The 19,032-nt window shown below is 44.8% G+C and overlaps 1 protein-coding gene across 1 annotated transcript in view; it reads left to right on the forward strand.

Moving 5' to 3' along the window:
* The window catches only part of GNAI2 (G protein subunit alpha i2), a 134,773-nt gene that overhangs the window by 76,914 nt on the left and 38,827 nt on the right, over nt 1-19,032 (forward strand). Inside the window, exons 2-4 of the mRNA XM_081185922.1 lie at nt 1,148-1,190; nt 4,447-4,588; nt 9,259-9,419. Coding sequence (XP_081042048.1) covers nt 1,148-1,190; nt 4,447-4,588; nt 9,259-9,419 — 346 coding nt within the window. The remainder of the gene's footprint in view (nt 1-1,147; nt 1,191-4,446; nt 4,589-9,258; nt 9,420-19,032) is intronic.

Raw genomic sequence — 19,032 nt, forward strand, 5'->3', positions numbered from 1 at the left:
ATCTGGCAGGCATCTACAGAACTGCTCTTGGGTGCCTGCGTGAACTTGGCAGGAATACAAATATTTATCATCTCCCCAGAGACTTTCTCTATCAGTCTCGTGAAGTTTCACACTATTTGGCGTACGTGTGGTCACTGGAAAGACAGGATGCTCAGCAGCACATGTAGCTCTGTGCTTTTCATTTGTTTAAAGTCCTTTTGTCTTGGTTGTTACTCAGGGTTTAGCCAAGGTGGGGACTGGCTAAATCAATTAAAAAACAACAACAAATCTGCTGGTTAAGACTAATGTGGCTTATGGTCACCAGATCTGTGGAATTAGGGATTTCCTCTCCAATGTGCAGCATGTAATGCATTTTGTATTTCAGAAATGGGTGTGGTGTTCACTGTCTGTGCAGTAAGTCCAGGAAACTACCTTGGCATTCTTGGTGGCTGTCTCTAATAGTGGATCTCCTGCCCTGAAACTGTGTGCTTTTCCTTTTTTGGAGCTTCGTAAGATAGTGGGTGCTTGGGACTACAGAGCCTAGGGCTTGCTGATCAGAAGGTCGGTGGTTCGAATCCCCGTGACGGTGTGAGCTCCCGTTGCTCGGTCCCAGCTCCTGCCAACCTAGCAGTTTGAAAGCACGTCAAAGTGGAAGTAGATAAATAGGTACCGCTCCAGCGGGAAGGTAAACAGCATTTCCATGCACTGCTCTGGTTCACCAGAAGCGGCTTAGTCATGCTGGCCACATGACCCGGAAGCTGTACGCTGGCTCCCTTGGCCAATAAAGCGAGATGAGCGACTGGACCTAATGGTCAGGGGTCCCTTTACTCTTTTAAGATAGTGGAAGCAGGACTAAGGGTATGGCATTTTGCTGTAGGCGTTGCACTGCTCTTGTCTTGTGCAAATTTATTTCACTCCACTTTTTCCCCCTTGGGTTTGGCAACCATGTGACCATTGTGAACCATAACTTAAACGAATCCAGGTAACTATCCTAAACTATGTGGGAAGCCTTGGTTTAAAACTAGGCTCTCAGAACAAGCCTGCCAGAGCTAGCAATTATCAGACCTAATGTTGAATCTGAGTGCAGGAGGCTGGGGGAGGGGGGATTATACACTTGAATGCCAGAGTCAAAGGCCTGTATCTTACAAGTCTTCTTTATTTTCTACAGGTGCAGGAGAGTCTGGGAAGAGCACAATCGTAAAACAGATGAAGTAAGCATTCTTCTTTGTTCAAATATTGTAGGAGTTCTCTTTGATATGTTCACCGCTTTCTTGTGGTGATACTTCAGTGGCTGCTTCCTGCATTCTTAAACCTTAAATGAATGATAAGCATCATAATTAGTTGGTGGCCAACTGTAGCTTTGCACCATGGATGAGAAACCTGAGACTCTCCAGATGAGGCTACAGCTCCCATCATTCTTGATTAGTGACCATGTTGACTGTGGGCTGATGGGAATTGTAGTCGAACAACATATGGAAGGTCACAGGTTCCCCATTCCTGTGTATACACCCACCCAGCCACCAGAATAGACACAGATTTTTGCTATGCATACATAATACTATTTACTACTTTCTTTCCATGTTCCATAATTCCATGTTGGAATTATATTTTGCCTGTCTTATTTTTCTATAGAACAGAGAGAGTGAAGAGCCACTCTTAAAAATAAGTAGCAGCTACAAATGTGATCTTTAATTGTACAGTATTGTTGTTGTTGCTGTTGTTAAATATTTATACCCCACCTTTTTCCTTGATGGGTCAATGCAACCTACAAATAAAAACAAGAGCCACTAAAAACATAGAAAAAACAAACAATTATACATGAATAGAATTAAAACTATATACATGTATACAGTCTGTTGAAAACATACAAACATTACAATAAAAACAGCACCAGCCCTTTAATTAAAAGCCTGTCGGAACAAGAAGGTAGTGGAAGGACACTTTTAGTAGCAGCAGCAGTACAGAATCCTTGTTGCATTTCCATTCAGCCTTTACCAGCTTTCCATCGTGGCACTTATTCTCCATAAGATCAGGAGGTGAGAAAACAAAATGTACTTGCTGCCGTTTACAACTCAATTGCTGTTTAGATTGTGCCTAATTTTGGATATGTGGCACAAACTCCTCAACCTGTTGTATTTTGAGAAATATGTGAACTTTTCAAAGTGAAAATGTAAATCTCCTGGTAGTTGAAGGGCAAGCTGCCTTTTAATATTTCAAGTAGATGAAGATATTTAAAAAATGCATGTACCCACATTTCTGAATGCCTCCTCCCACATTGACTTGTCTGGGTGTTAAGATCTGCTGGGGAGACCCTGTTGACACTGGAGAGACAGCCGACATAGAGAGCTTTGAATTCTGCCCCCTACTGACTTATCCTATAAACCTGGATCCCAGTTGGAACAGTTCCAGCAAGTAGGAAACTAAAGCATTAAGCCAAGGGAAAGATTACCCTTTCAGTCAACTCTCTGGGTGTTCTTGGGCATTGTCTAAAACCTTTCTCTGGCTGCGGAAAGAATAATTATTCTTTTGGCTGTCCATATAGATTAGCAAGAAACAACCCCTAACACACACACACACACACACACACACACACACACACACACACACTCCTCACTGTAAATGTATAATGCCAGCATATTGGGTCTTTGGCCTTTAGCAGTTACTGGAATTTCAAAAAGATAAACAGTCATCTGAACTGTTACATTTACAACGAACATTTTAATTTATATTTTCTGCTTCTGTTGGTCGTGGCTGGCAGAGGAATGAGACTAAGTCTATTAAGCTGGCCTCCTGTCTGGAATTGCGCTCAGCGTAGAGCAAGATGAGCTGAGAAGTTGTCTTTTCTATCGCGCTGGGTTTTGCTGGTTTGAAGCATTTCTATGATGCTCATCACAGCAGTATCCTAGAGCTGAGCCGGGCCAGTTGCAACTGGCCCCATTTCCCCGAGTAGATTCAGGCTTTGAACAATGTGGCCAGTTAGAAACTTTCTCTTTCACGCTGATTGAATTGAATTGTTGCCTCTGGCTAAATCGACAAGCAGATGGTCTATTTCTCAGCTGGTGTGCCTTTCAGAGCCTTCCTAGCAGCATTGCAGCCACAGCAGACCACAAGTCAATTTCAGCTCTGCTATTAGGAAAATAGCCCAGGGAGGCAAAAGCTTGATCTCAATCTGCTGCTATTGTGAAGCCTGGGTTCCTAGCCTGGACTTGTATGATTGCCATAGTTGATTGTTTTCTGGCTGAGAGAGAGCTGCTCTCTTGTTGTTGTTGCTGCTCACAGCTGTATTCCCATATTTCAGTTAGTTGTGTCCAGGGCATCTGGACAGCAGCAATAAATACCAAAATAATCAAATTCAGTAATAAAAAGCAATAAATATAAAGTGAGGTTAAAACACAGCAAAGGAGTAGATGAAATACTAATAAAACAATACAAATGGTGGTAGAAACAATATGCCAGAAAGAAAGAAAAATATGTATCTCGCATGGTTAAGGCCTGTCTGAACATACTACTGTGAAAAGCCATCAATGGAGAGGCAAGGCAGACATGTCTAGGGAGTGCATTTCACAATCTGGGATCAGCCACAGAAAATGCCCCCCTCCATCCCCATGAAGTGATACTCAGAAATTGGCTGGCACATGTGGGTTTTTTGTAAGGTATTTACTATTGAGCAGACATTCCTTCAGTTATCCTGTTCCTAAGCTTAGAGCTATTTAGGTCATAAACAGCAATTTTAGTTGTGTGTGGAAATGAACCAGAAACTAGTGTAGCTGTTTTAAGAAGGAAATTACACAATCTGGTTAACTGTCTGGCTTCCACATTCTCCACCTGCTGAAGTTTCTGGACACTTCAGAGGCTGTTAGCTCTCTGGATGGTTAGTGTGGGTGTGGTAAGCAGGAGCCATTATCACAGTTCAGGGGGCACTTTCCAGCCAAGGAAAAGCATTCAAGGAGGTTTGGAGCAGGGCCAGTGAGAGGTGTTGCCTGCAGACATGTCCTGCGAAGCGTCCTCTGAGACTCAGGACACTTCTCCTGAGCCTGGGGTTCCCAACCCCTAACTTAACAGCGTAGTTGTCTCTATGCTACTATTAGTGAGCCCTTTCAGATAACCTGCTTGCATTATTTTATCATCACTGCCCTCTCCCACAAATAGGGGGGAAGTAACCCCCAGAACCCACCCAGACACTTCTACAAATCGAAGGCAATGCAAGTTTCTGAAATGGGTTGAGTTAGGAATTTGTCATGTAAGGGGAATGTGTCCTTCGGCATATTCTGAATTTAACGGACTTTTCCCTTCTCTACACTTGCTCTTATGCTGAAGTATTGTCGCATGGGGCACCCACTGCTAGGGACTTCTTTTAGCACAAATATTTTATGAGAAGGAATGCAGCAAAAAATTGAAATCCATTGCAGGCCTCTTGCATTTGACATGCTGACATTTTGGATCGTTCTCTGTTCTCTTCTTTTCCAGGATTATCCATGAGGATGGATACTCAGAAGAGGAGTGCCGACAGTACAAAGCAGTGGTTTACAGCAACACCATTCAGTCCATAATGGCTATCATCAAAGCGATGGGGAACCTGCAGATCGATTTTGGGGACCCTGCCAGAGCAGTGAGTTTCCTTCCCTCCCTCCTTCTTGCTAACTGGCTCTCTCTAATCATATTAGTAGACCTCAAAATCCTTCCTGACATCTTCACCCAGTACTAAATTTGAAAAGTGTGCTTGTTCCCTTCAAATGGGGCATCCCAGGGGTCCTGAGGTATGAGGCATTCGTCCCCATCATCCCTCCCCTCTGTCTTTTTAAAAAAATCAAATCAGAGAATTAGTCAGAAGACACTTACTGTGCATACACGAGTTGACTTCTTCATTTGTGTTGCAGAGTTTGACTTTTCACGCCCAGACATAGAACTTGGGTGACTTTGATGCAAAGTCCTCTGACAGTGTGTCAACACTTTGTTAAGTTGTTAACGTGTGGACTGAAGCATATTGGTTACAATGAAAATGTAGTCATGTTCGTCTGTTGCAGCAAGAGCAGCAAAGAGTCTTGTGGCACCTTCTAACTCATTTATTAAGGCTTTTGTGGATTAGACACTACTTCATCAGATGCACAAATTGTCTTATCCTGAGTTCAGGTATATGGACACATGGTTACGCTCCACCCCCCCCCCCCAAACTTTAGATAACATTTTGTGCATCTCATGAAGCTGAAGCTGGTCCACAAAAAAGCTTGTGCCATAATTAACTCATTCATCTTTAAAATGCGACAATACTCTGTTGCTTTTCACATTTGATTGGGTTCATCTGTCTGTGCTGTCAGAATGGCTCAAGTCAGCAGAGCTACAACAGAAACAATGCTGTTAATCAGCAGAAGGGGAAATGTAGCTAGTGTGGACATCTCATAAATAACTATAGATTACAGATCAGAATGGTGGAAAGCTAAAGTGAACTTGTAACAACAGGCTGTTGGTCATCACCTCAATCCAGGCAAACTCACATTGGGTGCCCTTTTGCATTTATCTTTGTACACGGACCACTTAGTCAGTCTAAATGCAGCGAAGGGCAGCAACGTAGCTCTTTGTGGTTCTGGACGACTTCCTAAGTATTAATCATAATGTACACAAACAGAAAGCTGTTCATTGTCTGAATTCTGTTTTTTGCTCTCCCAAGCAATTCCCCACAGAATCCCCCTGGATAAGAAATTGTCCATAAACAATATGGAGGAAGGATGTGATGACACATCCTTTGAAAGGGGTGTGTGCGCACACATGATGTAATGTTGCAATTTTTAAAAGGTTATAGCAGTTTGCAACCGACCTGTAACCTAAGCAACTGAGTGGAGCCATGAGCAGCAGAGGGGAGGGGTGGATTCGCAGTGTGTTGACTGGAGTAGATGAAAGGAGAGGCCTTGGAATAGGGCTGTAGTGTATATGCAGCTGAACGTTTGTGAGAGCTTGCTGCTGAAACTCTGTATATAAGGAGCCTTGAGAATCGGCTTGAATTCCTCTCCACAGTCGTTCTCAGGTCCAAAATGGTCGCAAGACTCTACTGCTCTAATGTTTCTTCTGAGTATGAAATGTTATATTCTCTCTCTCACCCCACCCCACCAAAAAAACAAAAAAACCAAAACCCTGTGGAATCTTGTCACAGTGGAAAACTGTATCTCAGCTCTTCATCAATAGCTGCCTGAGCAGTTTGGATTAAGACTTGCATGTACAGGGAGAAAAGTAAGCCAAATATTTTAATTGCACACTGCTTGTTTTTTAAAATAATTACAACATCTTCAGAGTTTTTGCAAACCTGCTAAGAGGAGCCAGATTTATGCCCATCCAAAAGTTCTTCTGGCTGTTCACTATCAGCAGAAGTGGCATCTGTTTACATAAAATGGAACATACTGTTTGGTTCCTGCTATTCAATGAGGAAGAGCCATTCTGTCCCAGGGTTATTATACTTCCACCAAAAGATGTATTGCATTCAGAGTGCCATATATTTTGCAGATGGCATCTGCCTTTTTTTTTTACTTAGCCCAAATCTGATATGACCCTGGCATCCCGCTGCCCTATCCCCTTTCCCAATGTGCATCCATGGCGAATCATAACAGTTGAGAGTGACTTTCAGTTGCAAGTGTGGGCTAGGTGTGAGTTTGAAAGAAAGGAAAATCAAACTTTGAGGGGAACTTTCACCACTAAGTTTAAAAATGGGAAGAAGGCTGAAGGCATAGGTTTGGGATGTTGCAACTAGGTGTACCAGCTTGACTGATGGCTGCCAATCAGGGACTGATCCAGACATTTGAGAAAAGCAAAACATTCTGACGGAGGATGGAAATCTTCTGGACTGGCGCAGAGCTGTTGGTGATAGTGGGGTGGGTGAGGTGAGCCATTAGTGTTGCTGCTATGAAGGTTGATGAACCCAGAATTTAAGTATCAGTATAAAAGCTAGACGTATAGAAAGGATCCTTGGAGTAAAGGGATTAGCCAGTGTGGTATAGTGGTTAGAGTTGGACTAGGACCTGGGAGACCAGGGTTAAAATTGCCATTTGGCCATGAAGCTCACTGGGTGACCTTGGGTCAGTCATAGATTCATCCCCTTAATAGGAAGGGGACCTGATGGGTCATCTAGTCCAACCCCCTGCAATGCAGGAATCTCAGCTAATTTGCAGGGTTGTTGTGGGGATTAAATGAGGGAGGGGAGAACCGTGGACACTACTTTGAGCTCCTTGGAGAACAGGTGGGGTATAAATGCAATAATAAAAATAAAAGTTTATCAAAGAGAAAAGCGGGAGAAAATGCAGCAGAAGTACTTTTTTCTCTAGGTCAATGCTACCTAGTTGCAGAAACTGGCTGGTGCCAGATTGAATTTGTTAGAGGGTATAACAATGAGTTGTAAGAGAAATAAGGTTGATCTTTTGCCCAGAAACTAATTGGAGTGGATTGCCTTTAATCTATTGGTAGCAAGTTTCTTGTAGTCAATAAGGTGAATGTCCGTAGCAGCTACTTTCTAAAGTACTAGAACAACCATGTTTTTTATTATTAGTAAAATGAGCACGTCCATGCCACTAGTCAAATGGAATAAATATTCACACAGCAGGAAAGTACCTCATATATTCCTTTTCTTCTTTTTAAGAATCATAGAATTGCAGAGTTGGAAGGGACCCCCCACTGCCATGCAAGAATCATGACTAAATAATAATCCCTGGCAGTTGGCCATCCAACCTCTGCTTAAAAACCACCTTCCAAGGCAGTCATAAAATTCTTCCTAATATTTAGTCGGAATCTCCTCTATCTTGTAATTTGAATCCATTGGTTTGTGTCCTACCTTCCAGAGAAGGAGAAAACAGCCCTTCAGGTACAGTACTTGGACATGGCTATCAATCCTAGCTCACTCTTCTATTCTCCAGACGTATACCCAAGCAAGTCGTGTTTATAGAAGAAACCATAGGAAATTGGCTTGTACTGAGCCAGACCACTAGTCCATATAACACAGTAATGTCCACACTGAATGGCAGTGGCTCTCCAGGATTTCAGAGAGGGTTTTCTCTCAGCCCAGCCTGGAGATGCTGGGGATTAAACCTGGAGCCTTCTGCGTGGAAGGTGGATGCTATACCACCGAGCTATGGGCTTTCCTCTTAAGGCCAAATTTAAGAGTTTTGGTTCTCTGAGCATCATTCTAGGTTTGATAAGGAGAAACCTTTGTGACTTGGGACAGTGTGAGTGGTGCTTCCACAATGTGCATTTTCTGACCCTTAAAGCAGATGATGTAAAAGTGACCTTTTTACGGCAATAGCAGTAGACAGGATTTGCATTTGCACATCTCCATCAAGCAGAAGTACCTAATTCACACAGCATTCTCTGTTGCAGCCTTCCCCATCCTTTGGGCCCATGTGTTGTTCGGCTTCTGCCCCCAAAATGTTGCAGCTACCTTCAGTCAAGTCCATACAATAGTGTTGCCATGTTAGAGTCACGGAAGGCCATTCTGTTGCGGTTGGGTATCCTCAGTGTAAGCTCGTTCCAACCTCATGGGATTTTGTCATTCATGTTGTTACTCCTACACCAGCAGCTGGATTTTCGTAAGGAGAGGCAGCGCTGGAGTGGGAATCAGCTGCTTGAACAGAGTGTTTGTGGGTGATCCCATCTTCCATTTGTCACCATGTCAGCATGTAAACAGGCCACAAGGGAGCAATTTTTCAGCAGTGCCACACCTCTACCGAGAGATCTGAATTGGGCTTAGACTCACGATAGTTTAATCATGGGTACTTTGTCTTTGTAATCGAATGAGCTGTTTTGACAAGAGGCACGTCTTTGAAATTCTTGCCAGTTTGTCTTGCTTTTCTGTTTTGTGTCTTTGAGAAGGGAAAGTGGATAGCACCAAATAAATTTCGCCTTTCCAGAGTAATCCTGCTCAGGTCCACCCGCTGTCAAGTTACCAGCAAATTCATGCTTCCACTAGGTGTTCCCTAGAGTTTCTGCAACCGAAGATAAGCTGTAATTGTGTTCCTGTATTGACCATCAAATTGTTTACCTGATGTCAGCTTTGTTTAGTGCTGTTAAATCAATAAAGTCTTTAAGCACTGGCTTCTTGCAGAGATGTTGACACATTTAGCACGGGCAACTGCTTTGCACCTAGGGAATGTTTTACTCCATTGCTCAGCACTAAAGCACACTTCCCCTGGGATGACCCTCTTGGGAGGGGTGTGGGAGTGGAATGTGAGCTTCAGTGTAATGCTCTGCAGATGAGCCAAGGAGAGCTCAAGGGCCTAACCACCCGGGTTTTGTTTTCCCCTGCAGGATGATGCCCGTCAGTTGTTTGCACTCTCTTGCACTGCAGAGGAGCAGGGGATCATGCCAGAGGACTTGTCCAACGTGATCAGGAGGCTGTGGTCAGACAACGGAGTCCAGGCCTGTTTTAATCGTTCCCGAGAGTACCAGCTGAATGACTCTGCTGCATAGTGAGTGACTTTTCCTTGGATATTTTATTTTTGCTGGGGTAAACGTATTCCGAACTTTAAATAGCATTTGAGCAATGCCATTTTGCTCTGTGTGGGGAACCAGTGTGATATAGGGGGCAAGATGTAGCAGACTTGAGTGACTCTCCAAAGCCACTCAATCTGGGCTAAACTAAATGTGACAATTAACAGGCCTATGTACAGTGGTACCTCTAGATACGAATGGGATCTGTTCCGGAGCCCCGTTCGCATCTGGAAGCAAACGTAATTAGCGATGGCACGTCTGCGCACGTGCGTGTCACTTTTTGCCGCTTCTGCGCATGTACGTGATGTCATTTTGAGTGTCTGCGCATGCGCAAGTGGTGAAACCCGGAAGTAACGCGCTCCGTTACTTCTGGGTTGCCACAGAGCGCAACTCAAACACGCTTAGCATGAAGCATATTCAACCCGAGGTATGACTGTATATTGGCTGAACTGCTATTCAAAATGAGCAGTGAGTTAATTATGCCTCCAGGATGTATAGCTCTTTAAAGCATGGTGGTAGCTGTACTTCCAGCTTTTATTTTGTGTGCCGTCATATTCCTCTTTGCTTTGGAAAATCCTCCTGCTAGAAGTCCATGTGCATGCATAAAACTCCCTTCCTAGTGTGACGGAAAGCATGGCTGAGCAGGGTGGCTGGCTCATACATGAGATACCTGGGGGCCTTGTTACAGGGGCAAAGCTCATCCACGTAGATCCTGTGGGATTGTTGAGGTTGTGTGTCAAGAGTTGGAGGCATGCACGCTTTTCCAAGTTGTGGCCTCAGCCTGCAGCTAATGGAGAAAGGGAACATTCCGTTGATGAAACAGAGAAAGTGGGTGAAACGTTGGCTCTGTGTGGGCCTATTTTATTTTATTTTTTGTTTTCCAGAAATACTGCTGAGCAGTTCAGACTTTGATTATTTGTTGCCTTTTTACTCATTTGGAATGTCCCACATCTGCCTGTGGAATAGTTATTTAGATTTCGGCATCAAATGCCGTTTTGTGGCATACGAAAACATAAATATTGTGTCAAAACACAGATGGGCCTGCAGAAACGAGGGATCTTAAAATGAAGTGAGCTATCCAGGCTTTCTGAACAATATATGTTTTCTAAGGGAAGAAAATTATGTTTTGAAATGTGCTTACGCAGCTCGTTAACTCTATAATGAGGCGCCTTTGCCAGTCTCGCAGCCATTGTTAAATGTGTCTACAATTCACTTGCTAAGTTAGCTATGAGCAATCCACTGTCTCCACAATATGCTGGTATTGTTGCCAGCAGACCACCCTGTTAACAGTCGGAGGCTTCCATCACATATGTATACTTTGAAGGGTTCTTCTGTTCTGGATGTCATGCTTAGTGCGAGCACTAGGAGAAAACTTACTGGCTTTTTAAGACGAGCCATCTCAGCCGGTGAGGCAAAGTGTCTGTCTTTCCATTTCAATTGATAAAAAAGAGAGAGAGGAGAGAGGCAGCTGAAACCAGCACACCTGTTCCTTTAACAGTGCCTTGGTTTTTCCTCTCAGTTCAGCTTGCATTTCCCAAACACATGCTTTGGCACTCTGCTTTCTGCTTGTGAGTAATGTGGTGCTTTTATCCTAGGTTGTAAAGAGAGCCAAGAGGTCTCTTTTCTTGATGCAGGGTCAAGCAGGTCAACTTGTGTGTTTTTGGAGGGGAGTTTTGCAGAATCCCTGAGGACCTGCCCCTTCAGATGGTCTCTGCTTTCTGGCTAGTAATGCTGCTTAAGGGAAGGCAGTTCGGCAAAGGTCAGAGTATTTATCTGTAGATGAGACTTCTGAGTCAAGTTTCTTAAAAGTCAGGTTAGGAGTAGAAAAATAGCATGCTTCCCACCCACTCCCAAACTAGTTTACGAAGCCTGAATGGATCATGCCGTCATGTAACTCTGTGACCCAAGCCTTTGCCACTACCTGTCCACACCACAGGCATTCTGCACCTGATTGCACTTTAGCCCCAGGCACAACGTGCTTGTTTTAAAGGCCTTTCCAGTGAAGGAAGTTTCCCTCTGCTTGTTAATTACTTGAGCTCCCCTCTGCCTTCCTTGGCAAAATGTGTGGTGCTAGAGTGTTGCTCTCTTGCAAAAAATAGACAGGGAACTTGAACTCTTGGTTTTTGTATTTATGCACATGCTTTTTGCTAGTGCGATATTTCCAACTGTATGGCTTTGATTACTATTGACTTGCTGCCCCCCCCCCATTAGATTCTGAACTGTTCTTACAAGAAGATCAGGCAAATTTATGGAAGATAGGTTTGTCAATGGCCATCAGTCGTCATAGCTAAATGGAATCTCCAAGTCCAGGTGCAGTGCTTCAGTTTTAGCTGCCATTAGCATGTAAGGCACACATGGCCTTATGAAGAGCCCTGCTAGATCAGACCAAGGGGGCTATCTAATCCAGCATTCTGTTTGGGCCTACCCACAGTCAGGGTGCGAAGGCAGCAACAGTCTCTCTTATTTGTTTCCCAGCCTGCTGTTTCTGTTCCTAGGACTGGGGTGCTGCTACACTGTCACTTAAGGTCTTGTTCACTAACAACCTCACTGCTTCTCTCAGTCAACTCCTTGGCCTTACAAGAATGAATATTAGGGGGAAGGCCATAGCCCAGTGGGAGAACATCCGCTTTGCATGCAGAAGGTCCCAGGTTCAGACCCCAGCATCTCCTGGTAGGGCTTCATGGGAACCCCTGTTTGAAACCCTGGAGAGTCGTTGCCAGTCAGTGTAGTAAATACTAAGCTAGATGGACCAAATATATCTGACTCATTGTAAGGTAGCTTCCTATGCTCTCTGAGCGCCCCTTGGCAACATCCGAAGGCCCTGATCCACTAGGCGCTGGATTGCATCCTGCACCTTACAAAGTCAGGCCCAGGCTGCCGCCGGGCCCAGCACTGGCGGCTGCCACAAGCAGCTTTGGCTGGCCCAGCCCTTCCCGTTGCCATCCCACCACTGCATGTACCTGACCTGAGGGTTGTGGATCGCGGGCTGTACTGGTCAAAACGGGAGCCTCAGCGATCGCGCTCTCCCCTGGAAACAAACCAAGACTACTCCAAGAAAATGTATTTGTCAAAAAGGAGTGTTAGGCCCTGGTGGTCTGCCCCCTTACACGCTTGTGATTGGCCAAGTGGATAGCCAGCCAGTCAGGATTTTTAAAAAACCTGCCACTTCTCACTTTCATCAGTGGCCCCCTAGCCTCATGTTTTGGCCCCCCATTTACACGATTTTCACCTGTTGCCCCTTTGGAATATTGTGGGGCCCCCAGGGGGCCATATGGCCCCCAGTTGGGAAACACTGGACTTGAGGACCCTTGGGGTCCATTCCAACTCTACAATTCTATAAGACAGACTAAAACCAGCATTGGACACATGGCCCAAGCATTCTAGCCCAACAGCCAACCCAAGGACATTCTTATTCTTTTTTTAAGTTGCAGTTTGTAGGGTCCAAAAGGGGTGGGGATGGAGGAGGTTGACTGCCTTGACCTCACAATGGTCAGCTGCTTAGCTATTGACACTCAGCCAGCTGGGGCTCTGCAAAGGCAAGCGAGAAGCAAGCATGACTGCTTCTTGGAAATCAGGATGTTTGGAGGGTGGGGTTTCCCCTCAAATGTGCCTCGTGCAATGTACCAGACAAAAGGGGACCATTGTAGAGTAAGGAATGGGGAAGCAGCCATGCAATCTTGTGGAAGACCATAGCTCAGTGGTAGATTGCATGCTTAGGTTGCAGAAGGTACCAAGTTCAGTTCTCAGGATTCTAGGTAGTCAGGCTGGAAGGACCTGTGTCTGGATCCTTGGAGAGCCATTCCCATTCAACGTAGACAGAACTGGACCAGGAGCACCTGTGGCCAGACTCTGCCCAAGGCAGATTCCTCTGTTCACCACTGAATGCCAGTTGCCAGATGGAAGCAGCCGAAGAAAGTACCGTTGCCTTCCTATCCTACTGTTGGGTTTTCCAGTGATGTCTGGTTGGTACTGTGGGAGGCAGTATGCTGGGCTATCAGTGGACCTTTGATAGATAAGCAGGGCTGCCATTCATGTTCATAAATAAAGTTGGCAATCACACCTGATGTTCATAGCTTTTGCCAGTGATTGCTGGTGCCACTTGGGACTGGTTGGGCAGAAAGCAGTGAGGCCAACAGGATACAGAGCCAGAGCCAATGATGATACACAGAGACAACTGGATTTGTCCCTCCTTGCTGAGGTCCTACTAAGGAGTACCTACTGCCACTCTGTTTTTAAGAAAGAAGGGCAGCAGGTGGGGGCTGGTTGAAGTTGGTGGGCTCACCATTAATGACCAGCCTCCACTGGCTGTGGCTTTTAATTTGATCAGATAAGTGGTGTGGCCAAAGGCTAGGATGGACAGGGAGAGAGGGCACAGGATGCCAAGTAAGACTCAGTCAGAGGATATATGTTACTTAAACACTTGCTGTTCTTATCCCCCTTCCCTTCCCTTCCCCATGCCCCAGACTCCCCTCTTTACCATATTGTGATGTGTGGATATATTGATCTGAGAAGGGAAAGGGGATTTCCTTATAAAAGATGCATTTGTTTTGCGCTCCACAAAGAGCTGGCCTGTGAATCGGGTTTGTCCGCTTACATGTACATATCTTTCTTTTCTCCTTTTACTGTTTTCACCTGAGAAATGGCAGAGCAACAGGATGCCTGCTAGGCTAATCAGATGAGCTAAAAATGGGAAAGTTGCCTGGGCCTGAAGTATCCATGCAACCAAGCTAGAGTCCGTGATCAGCAGGGACTGTATGTGAACAGGAAATGTCAGACAAGGAGCCGGGGCTGATAAACAGTGCTGAGGAAACAACGGGGCTCTGTCTAACATCAGAGCTCTGGCTTCAGAGGTGGCAATACTGGGGACAGGACAAATAGAGACAAGTGAACAAAGCATGCAGATAAATGGCGCTTATCAATGGATTATCCCTAGCAAGGGATCATCTCATGTCCTGATCAGAGTCAATCTGTTTTAGGCTGCAATCTTGTACCCACTTTGCCTGGGTTGCAATCTCCACTGTACTCCGTGAGCCTTACTTTTGAGTAGATGGGGTTAGTCTTCCACTGTTTGTTCCCCTTGTTACGGAGTTTTCAGCTATTTACTTAATGAGCACCTGTATTGATATTTATGTATATCGAAAGAAGGGCAATATTGAGAAGAACTTGCAGAGGCTAAAAATCCGAAAGTGCAAATTGAAGCAATTTCCTCAGCGGGAGACCTCTGGGAATCAGGATCAACCTTGTTAATTCTGTTGATTCTCCTACTTCCGACAAAAACAGAACACCACATGCCTGGGAGTAAATGGAATTTGGGGGAGGCAGGAAGGCGACTTGATCAAGATAAGATCCACAGTTGTATGAAAGGTAGGCTTTCACCATGTCCCTGGGGATAGCTTGGTAGAATGAGGGGCCTCCAAAAAACTCCACATGTAGCAGAAGGATAATATCTCTTATATTCACTATCATTATTCCGCATGCCCAATATGCAAAATGATTGAATACTTTTTGATCTTTATCATCCAGCTACCTACCCCCTTGTCAGTGGCATTCAATTTTAAAGATGGGGAGATTGAAGATAGGGGCCTCGTTCACATGTAAAGCTGGGATAGCTCAGTTGGTAGAGCATGAGACTCTTTATCTCAGGGTTGTGAGTTCAAGGCCCACATTGGACAGAGCATTCTTGCATTGCAGGGCGTTGGACTAGATGACCATTGTGGGCCCTTCCAACTCTACAATTCCACGATTCCTTGAAATGGCATACATTCACACACACCAACCTTGCTCCTTTATTCTTGTAAGCAATAAAGGAAGCCTGGGTTTAGCACTTAACCCAGTGCTTCCAGTTATGTGCAAATTGTGAAATGGAAGCCATTTCCCTTTTAAACCATGGATCCTGGCTTCGTTTGCTGCTTTTGCGTAGAGATGAGCAAACTGGCAGGAAAGGAGAAGCCTGTGGGTGATTGCCACTCATATACGTCCTGGCTTATCAAACCCAGAGATTTGGCTTAGCGTTATATGCAAATGCTGCCAATGACTCACCCAAGATGTTTGAGTTGTCTTCACTGACATCTGTAGAAATAGTAAAAAAAATAAAAATAGAAAAATGGATTCAAATCTATTGCAGGCAACATTTATACAGCATGGTGCTGTTTTGGGGTGTGTGTGTGTGCATGTATGGACCTGTGCATGGATGCTTATGTATGTAGAGATAGTTGAGGAAAAAACACAACATTTTCTAGGAAGGACAAGGAGGTAGAGCTAGTTCTAAAGCACAGGAGGCTGATAGTGCTGAATGGTTGAAGACGATGCTTCTCCTTGTTTCTCTTATTTCTTCTGCTTAGAGCTGAGCTGAAATTCCCCAGAAGACATTTTGCTGAGTTTCTGAGATCTCTCTCTCTCTCTCTCCCCCCCCCCCGTCTCAAAAAATCTCTGCAGGATTGTCTTCAAACATTATTGGCCAGTTTTCAGTGGCATTTGCCATTCCCTCCCCAAACATACACACAGTGTCCCAGAACAACACTAAATTTGAGGCATTGTGCAGGGTGCCACCACCCACACTTCCAGGTGCAAAAACAAAACAAAACAAAAGAAAACCTGGGGGGGGGGGAGGAGAAATAGAAAGAAGGTGTGCTGCTGCTGCTAACGCTAGCCCTAATGGTGAGCCCCACCCCCGATAAATCTCTCCTCCTGAAGAAATTTTGGTGGAAGAGTCTTCGCTGCTTTATCTGTGCGCTAGCAGGTTGACATAGAGAGTTTGGGGAGGCCTTTTGCTCACTGTTCTACTCTGCTAGTCAGGAGGAGGATGATCCCAGAGGGGTGTTCTGTTTGCTTCCCTCTGTTTCCACTTGACTGAAAGAGAAAGTGCATCATTAACATCAGTGATGACATTTAAATATTGTGTGTACGTGCACGTACATGCATGCATGCGTGCGTGCGCACACACACACACACACACACACACACAGATGCACGTGTTAGTCAACTGTTTGCTGCTTTTTAGAATGGCCACTTGGGGCATTTAAAATTTCTCATCTGATCCCTGGAATGAAAACGTCGTAGCTTTAATAAGCTATTATATTTGCTGACATCAGGGGGTACTGCTTTCTTTCCTAGGTGTGCACGTATTTAATAAGTTCGCTCGTTTTCTAACCTGCTTTAGATTTTAGTTTCAAGAGCTCCCTGTGTAACATGGTGCTGGGGAATCTTTTCCATGTGTGCACACACACTGCTTTTGTGATTACAGTGACAGATAGACTAATTTCATAGTAATAATTTGCTTCTTTTTATGAACTGGCATTTTGTGGTTCTTTCAGACTGATTGTGGCATGAGCTTTTTGTTCAGTACAGACCATTTCTTCTACATCAGGGTGGCGTGGGGACTTTTTCAGCCCAAGGGCCACATTCCTGTCTGGATGGGCTTCCTGAGGGCCACATGCAGGGCCAGAGGCAGAAGCAGGCATTGTAACCAGTGTAAATGGTACCTCATACAGTAGACTAGTGTACACACACAACCTTGCTTTTCTCCATCATGGAAGCCAAGAGCCATTGTCAGAATTTGAGAGCACACATTCCAGGCAGGCACAAGGATGTAAGGAAGGATGTGCAGCAGCCACAGTGAGGGAGTTGGTCTGGGGAGGGGATTTGGTGAGGGGAGATTCCTGAGGGCTAGATAGAGATGTTTGGAGGACCTTATTTGGAGCATGAAGTTCCCTACCCCTGCTATAGATGTATTAAGTGAATTGGGAAGATGTTATATTTGATAGGCAAGGAAGGTAGCACCACATACAGAAAGAGACAGACAGCAGGTTTGCTTCCTTGTAAATGTTGTTCTCCAGATGTGGTTTAAAACCAGTCACACTCTTTCACCCACCTTGAAGTTCTCAGCCCTGGTGTACTTTTTACTTCAGCACCTGGCTGTTTGCTTGGGGGTTTTTTGTGTGTGGTTTTTTTTTGGCAAGTTTTAAAATAATACAGAATCAAAAGTGCAAATAAGAAAAAACATAACCAAAATTACAAAACATGGGAGACATCTGCAAAAGTTGTTGATACAAAACAATAAGAGAGCAGGTAGTATATAAAAGCAAAAACACACCGTGATGCCACAAATTCACAACTTGCCACAAGGAGAGAGTTTTTGTATATCTGAATTTGACACATAAGAAATAAAATCCCATCAAATGTTTTAAAAAGGTTCTGGGTCTTCCTTACCTTTATAAACACCATGTGATAGTTGTTTCTCTGCAATGGCTGCAGTTTCCACATATTTTGGTGCTGCAAAGAAAGGTACAAGTCCTGTGATGTCTTCCTTTTTGTGGGGTTTGGGTTTTGATCTGAGTTCTTGGATGTCTTTTCTCTCCGCCTGCCTACGGAAGGGCCTCTCTGCTTCTTAAAATTTTGCACCCAGCTTGACAGCCTAGCCGACCAACCCACGTGTGTGTATTACTCTTGAAGAGGGTATGAGTAAGTGTTTCTCTGTTTTTCTCTACTTTTAGGTTTAGGAAAAAGAGGGCATCTCTCCAGAACACCAAAACAAACTCTCCCCCCCCCCCTGCTTAAAACCCTGCTTTGGGGGGTACTCTGGCCACAGCTTCCCCAAGATGTTTGTGAGCCAAGACTTAGTCTTTTAATAGGAGACCCGCAGTTGCCACCCCCTCAGTTCCTGTTGTTCTGCCTGTGAATAATGTTTCGTGTTCCCTGTTTAGCTGCTTAACAGTCAAATGCTGCCCTTGAAATTGCTGGTGAGAATGTTTTGTGTAGGCATTTCCACAGTCACTTATCTGTTCATTTTAAAATAGGAGTAGGAAGGATTTGTTGTCTTCATATCCTCTTCCAAAAGAACTTGGATGAACTTATTCTGGCCAACAGCCACCCAGCTGGGCTAAGTTCCTCACAGAGGAAGAAGGGCCGTGAGCATAGAGCTCCTGCTACACACTTGTCAACAAATAAGTTGCTTCTGTGATTCTATCCTATGAATCAGTGCCAACTCCAGGGTATCAGGGGCCCTTGGACAAAATGCCCTCAAAGGGCTCTTTGCCCTAAGTAACCCATCTCATGGCCGGTTCCTGTTTGCTTGCCTTCTATGTGTGGGTGCATTCTGCACCATTGCTGATGGGACCAAGACCTACGGGGGGTCGGTTTCCTTCCTCTTTGTTCTGGTCCAAGAATAGGCGGTTTTCAGGCTTGTGGGATCTCCTTTGTTTTGGACCAGAAACCTGAGAGCCACCAACCAGAGCCAGGAACATAAGTCATACACGTATAATTAAAGAATTTGGGGTCTAGAGGTTTCGGGGTAGATTTGAGTAGCAGGACTGAATAGATCTTGCAGTCCTTCCTCACAGAAATCCACTCCTGGTTATTGCCCCAAGCGCTCTTCATTTTGGCAGTATAGTTGTTGCTGCTGCTGCTCAGCTGTTTGAATGGGATTCAGAAAGCCTTGCTCATCTACTGCGAATCATCCAGAGATCTATCAGTACATCCTAAAGGGCTCTGGGATTTGGCACTGGGCCGTTGTTGGGCATGTGGGCATTGGCTGGTTCCCAGAAGTGCCAGTTCCTGACGTTACAGTGTCCAGAATATCAAAAGTAGAATACG

The sequence above is a fragment of the Podarcis bocagei genome (assembly GCF_964188305.1).
Source record: "Podarcis bocagei genome assembly, chromosome: 2".
Classification (NCBI taxonomy): Eukaryota; Metazoa; Chordata; class Lepidosauria; order Squamata; family Lacertidae; genus Podarcis; species Podarcis bocagei.